Source organism: Stylophora pistillata, chromosome 9 (assembly GCF_964205215.1).
Source record: "Stylophora pistillata chromosome 9, jaStyPist1.2, whole genome shotgun sequence".
NCBI lineage: Eukaryota > Metazoa > Cnidaria > Anthozoa > Scleractinia > Pocilloporidae > Stylophora > Stylophora pistillata.
In genome coordinates this window covers 22,280,544-22,302,169 of record NC_142527.1, presented here as the reverse complement: position 1 = coordinate 22,302,169, position 21,626 = coordinate 22,280,544, and the positions used below count along the sequence as shown (strand labels likewise).

General features: G+C 39.8%; 2 protein-coding genes across 3 annotated transcripts in view; both read right to left on the bottom strand.

The window, feature by feature from the left end:
- The window catches only part of LOC111337334 (uncharacterized), a 25,623-nt gene that overhangs the window by 1,728 nt on the left and 2,269 nt on the right, over nt 1-21,626 (bottom strand). Inside the window, exons 3-15 of one of the 2 annotated variants that reach the window (XM_088732451.1) lie at nt 21,260-21,353; nt 20,289-20,389; nt 18,955-19,130; nt 18,337-18,449; nt 17,590-17,632; nt 17,227-17,307; nt 14,832-14,945; nt 14,318-14,647; nt 13,354-13,483; nt 12,525-12,568; nt 791-1,037; nt 504-624; nt 110-165 (exon numbers count right to left, since the gene is read on the bottom strand). In XM_088732451.1, the coding sequence (XP_088588577.1) occupies nt 110-165; nt 504-624; nt 791-1,037; nt 12,525-12,568; nt 13,354-13,483; nt 14,318-14,647; nt 14,832-14,945; nt 17,227-17,307; nt 17,590-17,632; nt 18,337-18,449; nt 18,955-19,130; nt 20,289-20,389; nt 21,260-21,353 (1,650 nt within the window). The remainder of the gene's footprint in view (nt 1-109; nt 166-503; nt 625-790; nt 1,038-12,524; nt 12,569-13,353; nt 13,484-14,317; nt 14,648-14,831; nt 14,946-17,226; nt 17,308-17,589; nt 17,633-18,336; nt 18,450-18,954; nt 19,131-20,288; nt 20,390-21,259; nt 21,354-21,626) is intronic. The other variant, XM_022943613.2, reaches the window with a different exon arrangement.
- On the bottom strand, nt 4,981-7,979 carry LOC111337336 (galanin receptor type 1-like). The gene has a single exon (XM_022943614.2). The coding sequence runs from the start codon at nt 6,798-6,800 to the stop codon at nt 5,679-5,681; it is 1,122 nt and encodes a 373-aa protein (XP_022799349.2). The 5' UTR covers nt 6,801-7,979; the 3' UTR covers nt 4,981-5,678.

The following is a 21,626-nucleotide window of genomic DNA, read 5'->3' as shown; positions in this document are numbered from 1 at the left end:
AAATTCTGCTTGAGACGTTACTTTTACGTGAGAATGAGTTGAATCCTTTGCAGGTGTACGTTAACTTTCGTCGTAGGATCGCGAGAGATTGAGCGAGCTTAATACTTACTTTTCTCGTTGTTCTTTTGATTTTTCTCTATCTTTATCTTTTCGCGATGAACGTTCCTACAACAAAGAACGTACCATAAGGTCTACATATCGTTAGTGAAAAAAAATGAGATTATCTGTACTGCGTAGAACCGTCCGTCCAGATCTGAAAATCTGCTGTCCAAAAGGAATTCGCAGGTAAGTCGACTCATGAAAACCTAGCCAGTTGTCAAAAGCCAATAAAACTGAGATTTTGTGCTTTCCACGAGTCTGTTTAGGTTGTCTCCGTTCCAAAATATCCGTCTATCTCCATGTTTGCTGCGCGACTTTCAACCTTTTCTAGGCTTGTCAGCCAGCAGATGGGTTGTCGTCTGCAGGGAATAAAAAACTTCTACATAATATGAAATATGACATACCAGTCTTACCTCACGTCTTTCTCTGTCTCCTTTATCACGGTCACGGTGTCTTCTATCTCGGTCACGCCTATCTCGGTCACGATCACGCTCTTTACGCGGAGAACGATCACGGTCACGATTTCTGAAAAGGTACAAGTGGTCAAGTGAAAAGCTTGTCCAGTCCGCGTACGGTTACGTTGTACACAGAAAACGATTACCGTAATTCTGGTCTAAACGCTCGTGATAAAATTCCACGGGACTATTTTTTTCCTCACTAAATATATAAACTTTTTCTAAACCTGCATCACCTTTCTCTGTGTTCACGGCTTCTGTCCTTATCTCTGTCTCGGCGTCTATGTGAATCACGATCGCGTTTCCTATCTTCATCACTACTGCCAAACTCGCTATCGTCGTCTCCAGGACTCTCGCTGCCTTGCCTGGCCATGGTACCCGGGAATCCCTCGCGGAATCCCGGAGGAAACCCGCGACCTATGCCAGCGTCCCACGGCATGCCAGGAGGATGTCCCATCATTGGATGAAAAGCTTGCGTTGGATCTGCAGGGTAACCATGGAAACGATCACAAACGTGTTATTAATCGTTTACCAAAGAATCATGCAAACCCAAAAAATGGGTCTTTTAAAACAGCGTATTTTCCTCTCTGACGGAACCGCTTCTGGTGCGAGAGTCTGTCTTTAGTTTTGTCTACGTTAAACAACGTTAAATAACCTACGGAAAAAGAGAAACTGTTCCCACAGTCTTAAACCTTCGTCTGTCCTATGATTTTTACTGAATAACGTACTGGTATCGCGAGTAAGAAGTACACGTCAATCGCTGACGGGTTGAACGGGAGGGCTAAGGTTCACACAGCTGGTAGAGGTCGTTTAGCGATATCGATGCGGTGGGAAGAACGGGTCAAAAGTTATCAACGTAGTAGCACGATATTTGGCCGCGCTCTTTATTAATTTTAATCTGACAATATGCCAAGGAAGAGGTTATCGCAGGTCAACATCGAATACACACAACATAAAAATAAGCCAACATTTTTGGCTTGCATGAAAAATCTAAGACGGAAAAAACACTATTAAGTACTCAAATTACACCACAAGTGATACGCGCACAAGATGACGATGATGCAACAGGAATTTCTAAAAAAAAAAATGGTGCTGATAGTTTTTCATGAAAAACTTCTCGAAGTTCTATGTATCCCATGAATTAGCACAGTAAAACCGTCACAAATAAGGACGACTACACGGTAGCAACATCAGAAAAGGGCTCTCTTCAGATAAAGTTCGATCACACGATGGGAGAAGGCCAAGATTATTACAGAAAGAAAAGTAAGGGAAATAGGAGGGGAAGACATGTTCTGTTTTTCCGTTTCTTCAATCAGACTTAAGAAATTTAACTCACTGCTAACAGAGGCTAGGCAATGCATTTTAAGAAATGTTGACGTTGACAAACTAGTTAATTGACTTCTATGAGATGATGATAGATACCGCTTTAGACAGTTCAGATAATTCAAGGGAATACAGAAAAGCTTGTAAGGGAAATAGAAGGCAAAACTAAAGGAGATAAAAATTTGTGTCGGGCTGAGTTCTTTTAATATCAACTAAATCTATCTGAATGCTCACTGAGTTCCTCTTTTCAAGCTTTTTCCGTGGACGTGATTTTGCAAATAGAGGCTTCCCACATTTGCCGTTTAGTGCCAGCTTTTATCGAAAATGAACAGATAACTTGGATTTTCATAACCTTCTCTGACCCCGAAAAGAGTGGTTTCCATTATGTTGCTGTACCTTCAAATGTGGTTCGGGGCGGAAGACTAAAAAAATACACGTAGTAGTAATAAAATATACATCAATCCACGATTGAAAGGAATTCTGCAAACCAGGAAAACTTAAACGACTAAAAACAAAAAGGAAGGCGCAGATTTGAAATTGCAGATACGTCAATAAAGTTGATTTATGGCTACTTTTTTCCAAGACTAAAACCTTTTGTAATTCTTAAAATCAACGGATAAGAACTAATGTATAAATAACCCATCAGTGGCTGCATAATGGTAAGTTTGTTTATTTTGTTTTAGTATATTTTAAGCTAATGTCTCTTAAACTTGGCCTTCGATAACAACGTAAGAGCTCTCTTCAGGCGACCTTAAAACGTTTGGTCTGGGAAGAGTATTGCAACAAAACACCCGATAATGGTAAAACCAATTTATTTAACACAAGAAAAACAAAAATGCAATTAACAAATCAAATGACCTGAGGGGAAAAAGTTCATATCAGATATTCTGTGGAAAAACAACCTTTAAAAGAGGAAATGCTATTATTTTTAGCTACATCTGAAAACATCTACATTCTTACATGCACCGCAACGTAAAGTTTAGAATCTAGACTGAACAAACATCCGTCGTGCGACTAATTTTGATTTCCCACACTAAGAGAAATTTCCTGCCGCGGTCTTAGCTGTCTCCCCGTAAAAAGTACAAACTCTTCTTGTCGATAAAATTCCTAGCTGGTTATGTCTTAAGTTTCTTTTGAACAACTTTTCCGAAAGCGCAATTACCACAAAGGACACAATTTTAGCCACAACAGCTGCAGTATGTTCATTGGCACAGAACATGCGTCACAGAGCGTGCAAAAAAACCATTAAATTTGCAAATTGTGCCTTCGTAATGATGAATTTACACAAGGTAAGCAAATAAAGAAACGTCTGTAAAACCTTGACTTCTGAGCAGCAAATTCTTGCGTAATCGCAGCCGTTGGTGCTCGCGCTCAGAAATCAAGGACAACGAGAAACAACCCTAGCTCAAACAAATGTTACAACATTGTGTATCGCCTTAAATACAATGCAAATTTCAAAGCCCGTTTTTAATAATGAATTTTTATCTTAAGATCTCCAAAATGGTTTTAAAGGTTGCACTGGTCTCTTGTCTTCGCGACGGTTCATGCACACTCTAAAAATCAGGGCGGTAGGTTCAGCAGTTAAATATCCAGGTAGTAAATTAGAAAAATCTGCCCGAGTTCATTCCATAGCAGTGCATTTGGAAAAGCAAAAGACATGGTAATTTGTTTCGTTCAGATAATTGAAGAAGTGAAGAAGAAAGTGGGACAGTTGTCGTTCTAAAATTTATTTTTCGGGAAGCCAATTTCAGGCTTGAATTTTGTTTTACTTTTACTTTTCAGTACATTTTCACTTCACTGTTGATATCGACTGTTGAGTGTCCAGATTGCTGATGCAGTTCCTTGATGCTTAAGCTATATGTTCATTACTTGCAATTCAGCTTTTTACTTTCTTCTTTTGCATTTTTCTATGACAACGTTACAGCAATCAGGTGTGTCCAAAGACAAAAACACCATATCCACAGATCTAACGACATGTTTGCCACTAGTAAATGGCGACTGTGGATCACTAAGCAAACACTGGCGTAACAAATTGAATATTTTGCCATGACGAGAGGAAGGTAAACAAAACTCGCCTTTTGTATTAAATCTTTCGGAAAAGTTGTAGACACTGCAATTAAAAGGGTCGTGGAAAAATATCATGGAGCAACACCCTGACGAAAATAAAACCTTTTCCGAATGTCTCTTGCGAATGTAGGGCGTTGGAAAGAAGCGACAACTTTTAGCGAGAGAAAAAAAAGTGTGAGCATGCGTAATTGCTGGACACATTAACGCTTTCTTTCGTGAGGCACGAGTGTGAATAAACGAAGTAAATAATAGTATACATCACTGAATAATGTATCGATTTTGACTTTCTTTCCTTACAGAAGTACGAAAATAAATATAAAAGAGGAATCGAAGAAGGCGCATGGACCAGAATAGCCGTGAAGGGAAATTAAGTAGAAAATGAAAAGAAAAGAAAAGAAAAAAAAAACACTCTCCGAGACAACTTACGTGTTGTGGCGCAACTATGATTTCAAATCTAAAAAAAAACTTTAAACGTTATCTAGGATCGTCTGCGATGTGAATTCGATTTATCAAATTTACTGGCAAGACAATAAGGTAAAAATCCCTGACCTTAATCAATTTACATCTTTTTACGCAAGTGTAAATCAGATAATTCCAGAAGTACATCTTTCGAACACCTAAAATGTTATCTACGATCGTCTGCGATATGAATCCGATCTTATCAAATTAACCCGCAAAACAATAAAGTACAGTAAAAAAAAAAAAAATCCTGACCTTTGTCATTTTACATTTCCCATGCACGTGTAAATCAAATTATTCGACAAGTACATTATATGAACCTTTAATATTACCTTTGATCGTGAGTAATGCAAATCAAGTTTTATCAAATTATCCGTCAGAAAAATATAGTAAGGTAAAAAAAAAATCCTGGACTTTAATGATCTAAATTTTCTACGCAATTTCAAAAGAGATTATTCGAAAAGAACATCGTAGGATACGCGCTGTCAATGTGCTTGCCAATGTTAAGACCAACGATTCAAAATTATATGGGTTCGGAGTTGTTGACAAGAGAGAGAAAAAGCTATAACGAAAGATATCCATTTACGAGCCGTTTATTTGTTTGAACATCACTAGAACATGTCAGAGTCGGTCTTACAATACAATACAATACAGATTTAAAATACATTCCTAGAAGACCGCTTATTCGCGAAATTGACAGGGAAAAAGGAGAATTGTTAATAATCCCTATGAAAAGACTGAACACTCTTTTGAATAGAGGCAATTAAACCACCGTCAAATAAAAGAAACTTGCTTTGAAACATAAGTCATCAACGATTTCGACGTTTTATGATTAACAAGTAACCTTTAATATCTCGCTATTGTGTCTGAGCTTTCGCTGTCTTCACTGTCTTGTCAAGTTTACCGCATTCAGCGATTCCTTTTTTGTAAATATATTACGTGCAAATTACTTTGAAGTGAGAGTGCCAGACGTATGCCAGAAATCACACAAAGTATTTGTCGTTACAATTTTGTTGACAGTACATTGTTTCGTATTTAGATATGTGCTTCCCCCGCCGTAACTTAGTAATATTCCGCCAAAACATTCGCTCTCGGCAGGGGATACAACAAAGCGCTTCAAAATCCATGATCAAAATCTAATTTAAAAATGGAATACCCCACGACATGACTCCTTCATAAGAGTAATTATGCATTAAACAGTTATAGTAAAACATCACGAAATGGGTGTGAACTTTTCTTCGAGAAAAGAGAATTTAAAAAGATCTAAATTGTCTACTACACGAAAACGTCGGAAGCCGACGAACTGCCTTGCTCTTTACCGCGCGCGCTAGTGCGGGCGAAAAACGACCTGGCGCGGCGGAATGAGGAAACTTTTTCGGAGAGGAAAAACAGCTTGGAACGTTTTCCAGATGAAGAACAATGCTTTACGTGCCACTTGAAAGCCTTTCGGAAGTCCTCGCTGAACAAAGCATAGATGAGAGGATTAGCTGAGCTGTTGCAGACAAAAAACAGGATGCATACTTTAAAGAAAAACAGCAAATACTCAAACTGCGAAGTGTCCTGAAACATGTCTACCACTCGAAAAACATTGTACGGCAACAGCGTCATGAAGAAGACCAGGACAACTGGAGTTAAAATCTTGAGCGCTTTGCAATTGCGGTCACTTGCACGCCGACTTCCCCCATATGATGAAGAGGTAGGACGCTTGTGAGACTCTCGACGAATCCGGCTGTGTAAGGCGATGCTCTCGTTCAAACGCCTTCGTATACGGAGATATGTGAAGAGGATAATAGCCAAAGGTAGAAGATAGGTTAACAACACTGTCTCCCCTTGGTACAGCTTGTAGAAAGTGACACTCGGAAACTTGGGGTGACAGAACGCACGGCCGCCAGACTCCACGTAGTTCATGACAAAAAATAACGGCACCACGAACAGCAAAAAGGACAGAAGCCACACTAACAAAATCACAACCTTGACTGTTTTCATGGTCCCCTTTTGGCTCAAACCGTGCCCGGAAATGATGCCCCGGTATCGAAAAACGGCTATGGCGGTGATGCTAGCGATGGAAACACCGTGGAAAACGTCGCTCAACGGGTAAAGCACCTTACATCCAAACTCTCCAAACGGCCAGGTGATATCCTCTGTGCGCATCACGCCAAATGGAAGGCTGAATAGGAGGATACCTAAATCGCTGATTGCCAAGTTAAGAATCAAACAGTAAGCGAGAGAACAATAAAGACGTTCTTTAACCACCACTACACACACCAGTCCGTTGCCCAGAACGCCAGCCACGAAAATCATGGCGTCTAAAATAAACCGTACAAGCTGCAAGGAAAACGGTTCGACGTAGAAATGAAATTGCCGTCCCCCTGGGTCGCTTACGTTGCTGCTATTCATGGCTGTAACAACTTCGGGAAGACCTGTAGAGTTCGAGTCGACACCGCTTTAGTGTATGCGTAATCCTATTTCGAAAGAAATAAATACACGATAATCGTGCGCCAGTCCGAACTTCGAAGAGCCTCTTGGGCCTTTCAGTGGATCTAAGGTAATTGTTCAAATTGCCCGCGAACTGAAGTCTTGTCTGTTCAACTTTCGTACCAAACGTAGCAAAGCTGGCGCGACCAATGTTGACCGCAAGTCTGATGACGAGACACACTCACAAAATTGAATATTAATCTATTCCAGAAGACTATACATCGCTTTTGTTGACCACGAGCCACTTCGCAATGATGACAAACACAGCAATCTTGGCAAGGAAATAGTGAAACGTGGTTAAACTGTTCACGGTTGAAACAAAGATCGAATACGTATCCTTCCTGTTTTTGCTTCACTAACATAAGACGTGCAGGCCTCCTGTGGCTTAATTTAACGCTAGCTCCCACCCCACTGTGCCACAATTTTTCCCGGTCTCTATAGCGTCTCAATTAACTGGTGTAGTGTGTACTTCACGTACTTCGGAAGACTGACGAGCGAAGACTGATTAACTTCTGACGGATGGTCCTACGAAAGTCACGGTGACGTAGTGTAAAGTTACGAACAGGGCCCAAAATAAAATTTGATATAAATAGAGCCGATACCTGACACGGAATATCAGTAACAGCGCCGCGTGGTTTGTTGTTTAAAGCAATGACAGAGGTTAGCATTTTGTTCGCTCGCTAGAGTAATCATTGGTTGTGTCATTTGAATGACAATGTTGCTCTAATGGATAGGAAAGAAAGCCGATCGACGATAAACGAATTGGAAGTAATATTCAAATTTCTGACACTAAGGTATTGCCGGCAGGCATAATGGGAAGGATCTAATTAGCTGTGACTTAGTGACTCAGTCGCTATGAACGCGAAAATCCAAGGCATTCATCATCACATTTCCGCCATATTTGAGGTTGAGCATCGCGTTACAAATTACCAGTGCACGCTTTGACAATAAGAGCACCTTTCCGTAGGCTTAACTTTTACATTTATATCAAAATTACTCAGACATATTAGCGTCAAACCGAAAACAACACAGCAAAACAAAGCCAGAAAATACTGGATTACCTTAGAATAGAAAAGAACAAAAGACCCCTGTGAAAAGTGGAGGATTATTAGCAATGAAGTCTCCTAGGCGGTTGAGAATGCAATAAGGAAGATAGAAATTATCTTCTGCAGATTAGCTGTGCTCTAAATAACACGGCGGTGTCAAGAAAATAGGCAAAATCGAAGCCCCCCGGTTAAGTAAACTTTCAGATTCTGGATAAATAACTTGCCTCAGGTCACACCAGTAATTTGAGCTATGCACACTTACAAAAATAACTTCTAATAGGAACCACTTTTCCGTGGAAAGGACGCTAACAGGAAAACAAGGACCTTGCTTATAAAAGCTTAAGTCAATATACTTGATTTGAATTAAAAAATTCCTTTGCGAAAAATAAAAAACGCTTACAATAAAATCTTTGCAGAAACGAAGCAAAGGAGGCGAATTGGTATAATATATTGCCCATGCCCTAGTCAGAGTCATTTATTTTACAAATGTCTAAAATCTCCCCATGAGCCAACAATAAATGTTTATAAGAATTCTTTATGCCACTACCACATCAAACTACCGCTGCTGTCTTTCCTCACTGAACGCGTGAAAAAGGCAAAGAGTCGAACCTCTTCAAGTTTGAAAAGCCTGCGTGTTATCGTGTTGGAGAACAGAGCCAAACTTGCCGACATTCGAGTGGCAGGTGAAATCTTTAGTCCACTAATCAAATGAAATTCTCAAGTGCACTCTACGATAATCTTTGAGTTACGATCTGTCAGGGAAGGTGGTCACATATTTCCCACAGATAATCTCCGCAACTGACAAGATCAATTTATTATTTTTACTGTGGCACCGACGAGGGGCAAAACGTTTTCTGCAATGATAACAACATTACATTTAATTTGCATCCGGTTTCTTACAAAAAAGGATCTCATAAAAGAGGCTATTCTCAAAAAGGCCCTAAACATGTCAGCTAAGAGAAAATGACAGAAAAGCCAATAAAACGATGTCATATGTGACCTCACATTCCTTGGGCACTCAAGTGATTCATTTGGGGGAATTTTTTATGTAAAATGCAAATCATTTCTAGGTCGACAGATTGTGCCGGATTAGCGAACAGATTTTGGGATTAAGGACATTGTCATTTAGAAGATGCACAGTGTTTGCTTAACGAATGAAACAGTATTACATGCGTCTCCAAGACGCTGTCGCTGAGGTGCTCTGTCAAAAGTCCTCAGCGACGTTGTAAGCGAACCAAAACAACACGATGTACAGTACAAAAATTCAATTACATCGAGGAAACTACAAGTCAAAAGGATTTTGTTCATTTTGCATTCTTTCCTCTATGCAATAAGAGGGTTTCCCGGACAAATTGCAAATTGTTTTGGCAATAACAAAACGGGGAAGGAAATTAAAAAGGTGGAAATATTTTCAACAGTTTTTGAAATAGAGTATAGTTTTTTGAAAATATGAAAAGAACATTGATTAAATAGCATTTCAAACGAAATTAAGGTGCCGGAAATCATTGCGGACTAAACAACCAAAGATTAAACGCGGCTACTTTTTTCTTGTCTTTTTGGATAGAAAAATTTTAGGCTATTACAAAAATTTAAAAAAAAACAAACAGGTATTAAACTTTTACCCTATTTGTGTTTCCACACTAGAAAATAGAAAGAAAAGGGTGAAATCAAAGGAACTTTTCTGGAACACGTTAAATAAAAATCAATTTATCCAGTTGGCGCGAAAATGGGTGAAAACGGTAGGAAGCGGTCGATTTCCCGCCAAAATGAAATCTAGATTAGACAAAAAGTAAATCATCCTGAAAACTGCCGTTATGAAGAAAGGCATTTATTCGACATCGCAATTTATCTATTCCTTTGTCTCCTTCCCATGTAATAGCCAAGAAAAAAAAAAAGAAAGGAAAATACTAAAAGGACAATACAAAGTGCAGAGCTATTTGTATACATTAGTTTATCAAGAAAATCAACGTTAATTGGATTAATAGAAAATAGGTTTTAATGGTTCACGGGACAAAACTAGAGAAAGAAAATGCAGCTTCTCTATTTGATATTTTTGCAAAAGTGCACCTTCTGTAAAATACGAAGAACAAAAGCTTTCTATAAAGTTATGTCGCCGGCCAAGGTTAGCAAAACAGCACAGTTGTAAGGGAGATTTTTTTTTTTTTTCACATTTGTTTTTCGTCACATTTCTTTCGCGTATCCGATAAACGTTATCGCAAAGCAAAGTTTTCGAAAAGGAAGAGAGATGTTTAAAATAAAAATAAAACCAAAGAACGACGAGTCCACCTTTTTTAATAGTACTGTTAAAAAAAAAAAAAATTGTAAGCTACTAACAACGTTTTGCGACAGTTTCCCGCTATTATCAGAGAATATAGAGTGCAGAGATTTAATTCATATTGTACAAAACAGAGTTTTCGAAGATTAAACAGAAAAAAACAGTGAAGAGGCAAATCCTTCCAAAGATCCAGTGCATCGATTTAAAGCTTTTAAGAAACTGAGTTTTATCTTTAATAGCATTTCTCCCATCAAGCTGGTACATTTTTCCTTGAAAATTAGTTTAGAGTAATAGGTGTTTCAAGAAAACTTCCGGCCTGCCCTTGCTGCATGCTTGCTAAAAAAATCTTGCATGTTAAAAACTTCTTTTGATAAATTGTTGAGCCACTCAATTCCAAACTGAATTTACTCAAATTATGGATAGGGAAGTTAAGGCTTTTTCACATTCTTTTGAGGTAAGACTTTGTAGTTAAAGTTTTGTCTTGTGTTTTCGACGAAAAACTTATATTAGTATACAACAAGACGTGAATTAATACTTTATCGAGTGGAAGACATTTCTTCAAGGGAAAAAACCCTTAATGTTTAACTGAACATCTTTGGGACAAAAACATCACGATCATTTAGTGATTTCAGTAGTGTTGTATCACTGTGTTTTACATATATCAGTTCTGATCGATTTCTCATTTACTAAAAATACCGTTTCTTGCGAAATCTACGTCGATGGTATTAAATGGGAACCATACACTAACAGCAAATTTCCTTCAACAGAAAAGTTTCCGTTCTTCCCAGACAAGTTCCTGCTCCAATGTTTACACGAATGTATACCGACAATTTGAACGAGATAAGAGGAAAACTTCACGAAACCAATGAATTTAGTATAAAAGAATAACATGGGATTGTACAAAACAGAGAAAGGGTCACATAATATTTTAATTTCTTGGGGGACGAACGGCTTTCAACTTAGATTGCGACTGAGCAAGAGAATTTCATTACGTGCACTGACTCAGTTGAAGACGAGCCGTCCTTGACGCCCTTGGCGCCAAAGCCTTTCTTGTCGTAGGGCAGGTAATTTAATTAAGCACTCTAATACATCGTCATTAGAATAAATGAAACAGATAAAAAATTAAACTGCGTCGTAGGATTAAAGTAAAGCAAAACAGGTGAAAAATAAACGTCATTTTAACTCTGCTGTTTAAAGCTTTTTAAGCGAATTGTTCAGCTACTGCGCAATAGGCGAGGACGTGAAAAGAGCACACAATTCTATCTAATTTTAAATGTAAAGAATCGTTTGAAAAACATACACAGGACATTCGATCGAAATCGAAGACCCGGAAATTATCGCCTTATAAACATTCTTTAATTGAACAGGTTGCTTTCCAGAAGGATAATGGTGCAGGAGGAAATGATCGAGCATTTTGAGAAGACGTAATTAAGATCAGTAAAAGAGATAAATCGTTCAACTCACTCGCAAGATAAAACAAATTGATTGAAGTGCAGGGAGACAGATCTTTGTAGATGCAAACGCCCACCCAAATTGTTCAGTTAATCAATACCGCCTCCACAGTAAACCAGCTAACGGCACATTTTGAGCTTAAAATGGTTATAAATTGTTTTAAAATCGAGAGTAGCTAAAACGTATGTAAAATAGGATATAAATGAATAAAGGCTGATAGTTTCGAAAGAAACTGTTTGGGGCTGCGTCGGTGGGAGTAACGAAATAATTTGGATATATCAACAAAGTTGAAATGGTAAATTGGCCACCGTAATGATTACTAAAGCTGACGTTTCGAGCGTTAGCCCTTCGTCGGAGCGAAAGGGCTGACGCTCGAAACGTCAGCTTTTGTAATCATTACGGTGGCCAATTTACCATTGCAACTTTATTGATATATCTAAAATAGGATATGAAACGTTTAAACCACAGATAAGAAAGCGATTTATTTAATACTAGAAATAATCAACTTCAAGGCAAACTTTGCAGCTAAAACTTTATTAAGACACGACTTCTTCGCAGCATTTTAACGAGCTAGTTTTCCGCGGGGGGTGCTTGAGAAAAGAAGAAAAAATTGTTCCCCATCTCCACCAACAGATAGAAAATCAACAGCACTTAATAAGGAAAACTAGCTGGAATAAAACTTCCCGCAGTTTACAGTTTCCCCCGTCAAGTCATTTACACTCAAAAGAATTGTCTTCGGCAAGTTTTAATAACAATAACATGGTCCCCATTAAATCGCTGGCTGCATAAACGTTTCACAAGCAACTGTTTCCTATACAAATCCTGAGACTCCTTTACCTTATAGATTATGACGAATTAAAATAATTGCCTCACCTCCTGGGAAGAACGCCGCGCCTTCTTCAAACGGTCTTGGTCCCCTGCACAAAAAGATCACATATAACAGAATTTTTATAAATTGAATTTGACATCATGCGCTGGTTAGTCGTGTAGAAACACTACCCCTCAGTTGCTTTATAAAAATGTATAAAAACCTTCAAGAAAAAATGGTATAGTTTCATGAAAGAGCAAAGTCAGCTATCGAATTAGCACTCCTTCAAAGGAACAACTTGGAAATAAGGTGTTGGGCTGTCAAGGAGTTATCTAGCTCGAGCACCTCGTGGAAACGGAGGCTCCAGGAGTCTGATCAAGAACTGTTATTCATTCTCTACGACTCTGAAAGGCTCTACATCTGAATGACCGAGTCTCTGTGCCTCTCTCATTCAGCCCTAAGTACATGCTCTTAAATATCCTATCCGTAGGCATATTTGGGCTCACGAGACAACTGACCTTGGCAGAGACAACATATTTTAAGAGCGCTACCCAAATGCTTTCACAAGCCATTCGAAATGAACAACAAAGTACTTGAAAAACACCCAGTCTTCGAGAACTTCCCGTTGAGGACTCTAAGCAAGGTCCAGGACAAACCCAAACACGACTAACGATGACGATCATCGCACAAAGGTCAAGGACACATCACTCAAAAGGTAAGAATAAATGTGTGGTCTTGCAGCACATACCAACCCAAAGCTCAAAAGAATCGCACAAAGATTTCAAGATAATTTAACAGGCCTAAACAATTCCTTAACATTAAGCCAGAACATTCTTAAATTTATTAGTTTATCGAACACTTCTAAGTTTAGTCGTTCATAACAAAGGCACCGACCTTTCGTCTATTCCTTGCGGAAATTCCCCGGGTGGAGGCATTCCAGGTGGTACCCCTGGGGGTCCTCCTACCGGTATTCTTCCACGACCTCTACCACGCATGCTCATTGCACCTGGACGACCTGGAAACCCTTCAAGACAATGACAAATTAAATTTAAAACGGCACCATGTTGGTAGCTGTTGAGTTATTGCCAGTACAGTTACCACTCGCGAAGCAGTACCTTCCTAATGAAAATTTACCAAATAAACAACTGGAACTTCTTAAAGGTAAATATCATGATATGAAAGCAGGAAGAAATGGAGCTGGTTTCAAAGACAAGGAAGATTTGATTTGCATAAGTATCCGGTGTTAAAGGCGAGAAAACTCGCAAATGTTTGGCGGCGCAGGAAAAACACTTATCTGAAAAACACGTAAACGTGAAGGAAAAAGTCCGGGGAAAGCGCGAGCAAAAAATGGTTTGTCCGAAGGACAGGGACACGTACGTATAAAAACCGGAAAAACGCGGGAAAAGTTGTAAGCGTCATCAAGAACTAGGAAACATGTAGTTAGTGTAAAGTAAAAATAAATTTGCGACCATTGCCACTTCATTTTAAGAGGTACACACTCGTGTTGACAAATTTCCCGGGATTTTCTTAACATTTTATTACATCAATGTGTTAGTTATTCTTAGTCCAGTACATCCACATTTAGTTTTCAGCCTTCGTTATTCGTTTAACTAACTTGCTCCGTCAGTAAACACCTCCAGTTTACCGTTAGGTTTCATTTAACATGACGCCTTCGCAGAATCCGTTTGAGCTTTCTCGCAAACGTTCCACGGCTAAAGAAGGAACCGAGAGTGAATTTGGTAAAAGGCTTTCCCAAACAAGCGTTTACAAACGTTTCGAACAGTTCAAATTCATTTCCACGCTCCAGTTTTAAAATTAATTAGTAAGAGATAGCATTTTTCCAAAGATGAAAACAAACCTGGGTCAAATGGCGGCGGCATCCCGTCTGGAGGTAATCCCATCTCAGGCGGAAATCCGTGGGGCGGCGGACCTGCCATGCCGGGCATAGGGGGCATACCCGGGGGCGGCATACCCGGAGGTGCCCCCTCGGGGTGGTGTCGTCCATCTGGACCCATGGGTCTGAAGGGAGGGGGCATTCCGGGTGGAATGGGACCTCCGGGTGGCATATGCATAGGTATACCATGTGGTGCTCCAGATGTTGGAGGACCCATGGAGGGGTCCGGGTGAGGGGGGATAAATGGCGGGGCTCCTGACACCGGAGGCATACCATGGGGACCTCCTGGCGGACCTGTAATTGCCAATGAATCATTAAAGATCATTGAGGAAAAAAAACGCAGACAGGGAAGCACTCTCGAAGCACCGCGGGTTCCTCGTGAACACGGGTAACGGAACTTCGGATATTTATTTTTGCCATATTGGTGTTAGGATACAAAGCAAAACGAATCACATCTAATCAAATCAAAATAACCAACCTGGAGGGAAGTGTCTTTTGTTCATCATCCCCTGTCGAGCCGCCACATCCGGGTTCATACCCTCTTCCATCATCGGCATCATGACGTCATCTTCGCGTCTCCGGCGACTTTCCACTGAAATGAAACCAACACTGAATCAAGAGGAAAACCATGAAAAACAAACTACAAGCAAACAAAAAACCCTGACGAAAAAAAAACTGTATTATGGGTAAATTTCAAAGGAAGTTATATTTCATATCTACAAGGAGTCTAAGTTTCACGACGAGGAGAACTTGCATTTCTGTCTATCAAGTGCTATAGTCGCCGTAAATCGTGATCTTAGGAACATCAGTAGATGGTGTGCAGACAATTCTTTACTCATAAATCCCGAGAAGACAAAATTGGTGGTTGTTGGCTCAGCACAACTTCTTAAGAGGCTACCTCATATCTCCTTAACTCTGCTTGGCAAGACTATCTCACCAGTTTCGTTTGCTAAGGATCTCGGGGTATATGTTGATCAATATCTTAACTATGATGTGCATATTACTAAAACAGCCTCTAGTTGCATGAACCAGTTAGAACAGATAAGAAGAATTAAGCACCTTTTAGATAAGAAAACACTTTTATTACTCATAAATAGCTTTGTTTTTAGTAAATTATTTTATTGTTCCTCAGTGTGGGGAAACACATCTAAGCGTAATCTACACGAACTACAGTTGGTACAAAATTTTGCTGCCAGAGTTGTATTAGGTTTAAGGAAATTTGACCATATCTCTCAGGGGCGGAGATCTCTTAGATGGTTAGATGTTACAGAAAAGGTTTTATTCAATGATTTAGTTTTAGCATATAAAGGTGTAAATGGTTTAGCTCCAGACTATTTACGTAAATATTTTGTTAAGCGTTCAGCAGTTCACAATAGGAACACAAGGGGATGTAATGATTTTGTGATCCCCCGATGTAGATTGTCGACGGGACAAAGTGCATTTTATTTTCGCGGCCCACGGGAATGGAATGGTCTACCTGACAACATTAGGAATACTAAAGATATTGATATTTTTAAGCGGAAACTTTTTAACAATATGTTCTATACGTATGATGTGCGATCCTCGCAGTAGATAGCGCTATTTATGCAATAGCGAAAATCAGACCTGAAAAAAATCAGGCCTGTACGGTTTTCGCTATTGCACAAATAAAAAAAATCAGGCCTGTATGATTTTCGCTATTGCATAAATAGCGCTATCTACTGCGAGGATCGCACATCATACGTATCTAATACCGCAGTTCAAAATATATGAACTTCATATATTCATTGCATCTCATTTATCACTTTCACGGGTTTATTACGAATCAACTTAACGGCCTGCTCCCAGTTGGCTTGTTAGCTCAATTGGTAGAGCGCTGCACTAGTATCGCAGAGGTCAGTGGTTCGAGTCCCGTACAGGCCTGATTTTTTTCAGGTCTGATTTTCGCTATTGCATAAATAGCGCTATCTGCTGCGAGGATCGCACATCATACGTATCTAATACCGCAGTTCAAAATATATAAACTTCATATATTCATTGCATCTCATTACGTAAGGTTTGTTGGTTTGTTTTGTTGCAGCCACATAAAAGCTGCCAATCCAATTTGGAGTCACCCATTTTCGACAGCTTTGAGCAGAGGTTCTACCGGAATACATTAGCGATAATGTTGAAAACGTCTGCGCCTAGTAATGATAGAGCCAGTCGAAATTTTCAAATGAACCACTGATTCAATGAATATCTGAAGTTCATATATTTTGAACTGCGGTATTAGATACGTATGATGCACGATACTCGCAGTAGAGAGCGCTATTTATGCAATAAATAGCGCTCTCTACTGCTTGTTGATCTCCTCTGTGAGGACTGTAGTATGTTGGGCGGTAATAGTTCACAACATCCAAAGCTTCATCTGTTCCTTGGAAGGGAAAACTCTTTCGACGTTTTAGTTCTTCTAGTCCTCTGCGCGGGGGTAGTAAATCGTATACAGGTTTTACCAGAACTTTTCCGCTGCAAAGGTCCCAGATAGATCCCATTTTCTGTCTATCAAATGCAGCTTCGTCATTGTGAAACCTCGCCTCTAATAGCTTCAAGAATAACCTTCGTTGGGGCACCCAGCGGTTTCATTACGGGGCCGGCTTTGCGAGCGCGCCTGATGAAGCGACCCGTGGGCCTCATTTGATCACTGTTTTGTTGCCAGAAAGTGAATTTCTTTCAAGAAATCATTTGTTAGACAAGAAACCCTAAACTGACCAAGCCTGTCTAGTCAAGACGGCTGGATTTTGTAACCACTACTTAGTCTCGGTCCATAAAAACGACAAATAAAGACTTCACCAACGTCTATACATCTCTTTTTATTTGTTGGCTGTGCAAACTGTTTACCAGTTACATAACCTTACCTCTGGAGCCCTCTCCGCCAATGACATCAATGCTTCCTTCCAGTTTTCTTTCAGGGGGTGGGCCTGCTTTTCTGGGTCTCCCTGCAGCCAAAATAAACAAAAAAGGTCATGTGATCAGAACCGTTCAAGTGGGCTCCTGGTTCAGAAACGAAGTACTTCCAAACTGATACGATTTCGAAAGTATACATTTCCATCGGCGCTTTGAGGATATTTAGTTCAGATGATACGCAAAAACACATTAAAAAGTTTGCGTTTTTCAAATAAAAACCAATTAGCATCTATGGGACCTCTGCACCACATAGAAAGAGAGAAAAACAGTATACACAGTTGGAAAATTGGGAGCTATCTGAGCACGGTACTAACCATCAGGCAGCATGGCTGGATCCACTGTGGCTGGCGGGTGCATCTGAGAAAGAAATTTTAATAAAGTTTAGAGAAGAGAAAAAATACCAAAAATGTCTAAGTGTGAAAGGTTGTAAACATAAAGAAAAAAGTTGCAGAAAAAGTAGAAATTTTAGCTGAATTATATGCCATCGCCCTGTTTTGACTCAAACTAGTAAGTGTTATCTATGTATCTATGTTGTCTATGCAATCCCATTCATCATAGCATGCGTGGTTGTCGAACAAAGGGGCAAAAGTAAGTTTATGTAGGCGCCAAGCTCAATCCGACCAGATCTGATAAACGCACCTTGCACTCGCATGAACTTTCCTTTCTCCCTTTCGATACTTTTTTAAGTTTCTAAACGCTTTCGGCGAACAAACGAAGAGAAAGCGTAAAACACAACCCCAACCAGATCCCAACGATCGCCCTTTGTACTGGCATAACCCCCATCTCTACCTCTTTACCCTTTGAATGCCAGCAACACAAGCTACTCCAATTATATTTAAAGTTTGTCCACGATTCTAGAACAGTTTAGGCTAAGGATACTTGAAGATGCGAAGGGGAAAACTAAATGAAGACCTTTAGGGAGGAACACACGGTCATCGGGCTCAACGCGTTTACAAAAAGCTGTCCATTCTGCTGCCTTCAGATCGTGTTACAAATAGCTTTCTTCGACCAATCAGCTGAACTACTACAACAGCTATCATTAACAACAAATCCCAACTCACAAATATTTTCTTTGGCATTTGTAACTCCATTCTCATTCGCCTCTGTTTTTCACAGTATTGTTTCCACGTGTCTTCCGTGAAGCCATAGTTGAAGTAGTCAGTGATGTCAGCACCTGTAAACAAGAGATAATTAATTCAACATACAAAGTATATGGTTAGCCGATTTTCCCAAGTGGGGCAACCATGACCATTCTTCTAGAGCAATCTTCAATTGGGTGTCAAAAATAATTCAGGATTGTTTTGGTTTCACTTATGATTATGATTGGTCCAAAAACATTTCCGGCATTCTCTCCACCAATCACATGCAAAGCGAAAATCAATTGCAACTTGGTCATCTGCGTTTGGAGCAGTTTGCTTGCTCTCGTTTGGAGTTCTCACTGGCTAATGATTATGTATCCCTCAATTCTGATTGGACATTGAGATTACTTTGGTTTCTGTCTTTTTTGATACTCAACTGAAAAATGCAGAATGCGACAATTTACCCATTGTTTGGTTGCAGCCTTTTCTCCTCCACCAACTGAGTTACATGACGAGACCAAACAAGGGCTGCAAAGATAGCTACATGTAACTCAAAACTTTCATGGTTTCCCTAGCATCAATGGCTGTCGCAATTCTTACCAGGCTTTCTCCAAGGTTTGTCATCAACTGAGTCCAAATCAAATTCATGCACAGAAACTCCATTGACTGTTCCAACGGCATCCACATCAATGTGTTTATTGTCTTTTGTGTCCTTTACTGCGGCAGATCCACCTCCTGTCTTGAAATTCCAGTTTACAGGTGCCGCATATGGAGCTCTGAGGAGAAATCAATCAAACATCAGCACATGGTACATGTGGGAGACACTTCGACTTGTAAAAAAACCGCTACTGAACTCTACCTGATCTCTCAGTAACAGCGCACGTTGGGATTGGTAAATTTAGCAGGGCCTACTCTGCACCAACACATAGCTAGTCAGGTTATGTATTTCAAATCATATTAATTAAATACATGTTGAACTGCAGAAGCGTTTCAACTCTTTAACCTCTAAGAGTGACCAGCATCTAATTTCTCCTTACAACATCACCCCTGAATCACACATTGAGGTCACGAGAATGAAGGAGATGATCACCAACTAAAGAAGCTTTTGATTGTTAAACAAATTCTCCTTGTCAGCACCATAGGAAATGTATAGAGAGCAGTAGGGAGAATATGCCTACTGATCCTAGGGTGGTAAAGGGGTTACACTGGTTCTCATAATGATCTATTAGAGGTCTGAAAACACATTGAGGACATCCCTTTTAACAACACCGCCTCCCAGTTAGCTCAATGGATAGAGCGCTGGACTGGTGTGCAGGAGGTCGAGGGTTCAAGCCCCGGCTGGACCAACACTCAAGGTCTTAAAATAATTGAGAAGAATATGCTTACTTTCTATAACATCAAGAAATGGTTTAGATATTCTAGTCTTCTCGGATAGGGATAAATAAATGGGGGTCCCGTCTCCTGCAGGGTTGGGGGTAAGAGACGTTAATTTCCCACGCATGAGATTACAGTGTGATGGATGTCCTTCCCGGGGTGGGATGGGTGGGTTGGGTTTAGGTGGATGAACCTACAGTAGTAAATTGCTGGGGTGTAGTAGGACATGTAGTAGGGGACTACATGCCCTATTGTTCTTCCACCTGTACAATGTACAAATCTTTAGAAACAAACACATTGCCATTTTTTTATCATATAAATCAAATCGATTCCATTCCATTGGTTTGTAGAGTGACAGACTACAGAAGATGTCAAAAAGGAGTGAGAACACCGGTGATATGCTAGGCTACTCCTTGAGTGCCACTTTTTTGTTGTTGTCACATTTTGATATCACCTATGATGTACAACTAAACCAGCCACACAGCAAGATGGAATCAAAGTAAGAATTTGAGATATTAACCAACATTCTGTACCAAAAAAATGCAACTCTATGTTTTTACCCATATGGTGCTGCTGACGTATTTATTTCCCCAATAGTGACTTGAACGTCGTCATCATCATCGTCATCATCATCGTCATCGTCCTCTTCATCTTCATTACTCTATAAAATCCACCACACAGCTCTAAGTTACTCACTTCTCATGAACAACTCAGGTAATATCACAGACAAATAAAGGGGGTAAGTCTCTAAAGAAACTGTGACGCTGTGTCAGTGGTGAAGTGCAACAAGATAATTTGGTTTTATTAACTGTGTTGACAATGTAAATTGGCCACTGTAAGGAGTTTGAAAGCTGACATTTTGAGCATTAGCCCTTCCTCAGAGTGAATCACTATTACAGACTTCTGTCACTGTTGACCCCAACACAAACATAATCATTCTAATAACAAGAAAGAAGCAATGGATGTTATCTTTGGAATTCTATGTCACCCCTGCTTCTTCTGGTCCCAAGCACCCAATATACACTTGAGTGAATGCAAATTATTGTCCATGTCCTCAATTAATTGATTTAATTTGTTGAACCCTTGAACTCTCAGGAATGACTAAGACAGAATTAGTGTCACAGTCTTCAGGAATCTAGATAACATGATTTTTATTTTAGGACTGTGCCCTGCAGATTGGGAGAGTTCTACCCATTAGCCTAGAATTTTTTCCCTAATCTTCACCCCAGCAAGTGTAGTGGGGTTTTTTCATCCTATGGATGTTCATGGGTCCTCTCCCAGGTTCTGTTTTTAGTAGCCTATTTTTGTTATAATTATATACACCTTTTACAGTTGCTGTATCAGTTTTATTCAATAAACATGCCGTGCAGCCTCCAGTGAGCATGCGTTAGCAACTATGTTGTGTTTTTTCTGTTGTTGTCATGCACGGCTATGATGTTGTCAGGGAATTTAGACAACAGTAGGCTATTCTGTCCTTAACATGCCCAAGATCTGTTGAATTTTCCTGTATCAGGAGAAGTTTTGGACTTACCAGCTCTCCAGCCTCCTTGGCATCATCTTCATCTTTGACTTGTCCATTCTCAGTAATTTCCTCTTCTTCTTTTGGTTCTTGTTTTATTTCAGTGCTGCGCAGAGTGTACAAAGTGAAAAGTATGCAATAAAAGTTTCAATGAGAGATTTTTTGAGTAACAGTTACCACTTGCATTATCTGCCAAGTGCGAACCTTCAGGGAGGTTGTAAGGAGGTAAGAAGGGTGTTCCCTGAGGCATCCAAAAGCGGAGATCTCTCCAGCTTCATTTGAATGGCCTGAGCTTTTAATTTTCAGACATATTCTCTTGCTGTCACCTTTCTTAAAGAAAACCCGACCTAAGCAAAAGATGTATGTTTATGCGCAACAT

Bases quoted from the DNA above. Each gene is read 5' to 3' on its own strand.
- LOC111337336 (XM_022943614.2), bottom strand. From the start codon at position 6,800: ATGAATAGCAGCAACGTAAGCGACCCAGGGGGACGGCAATTTCATTTC.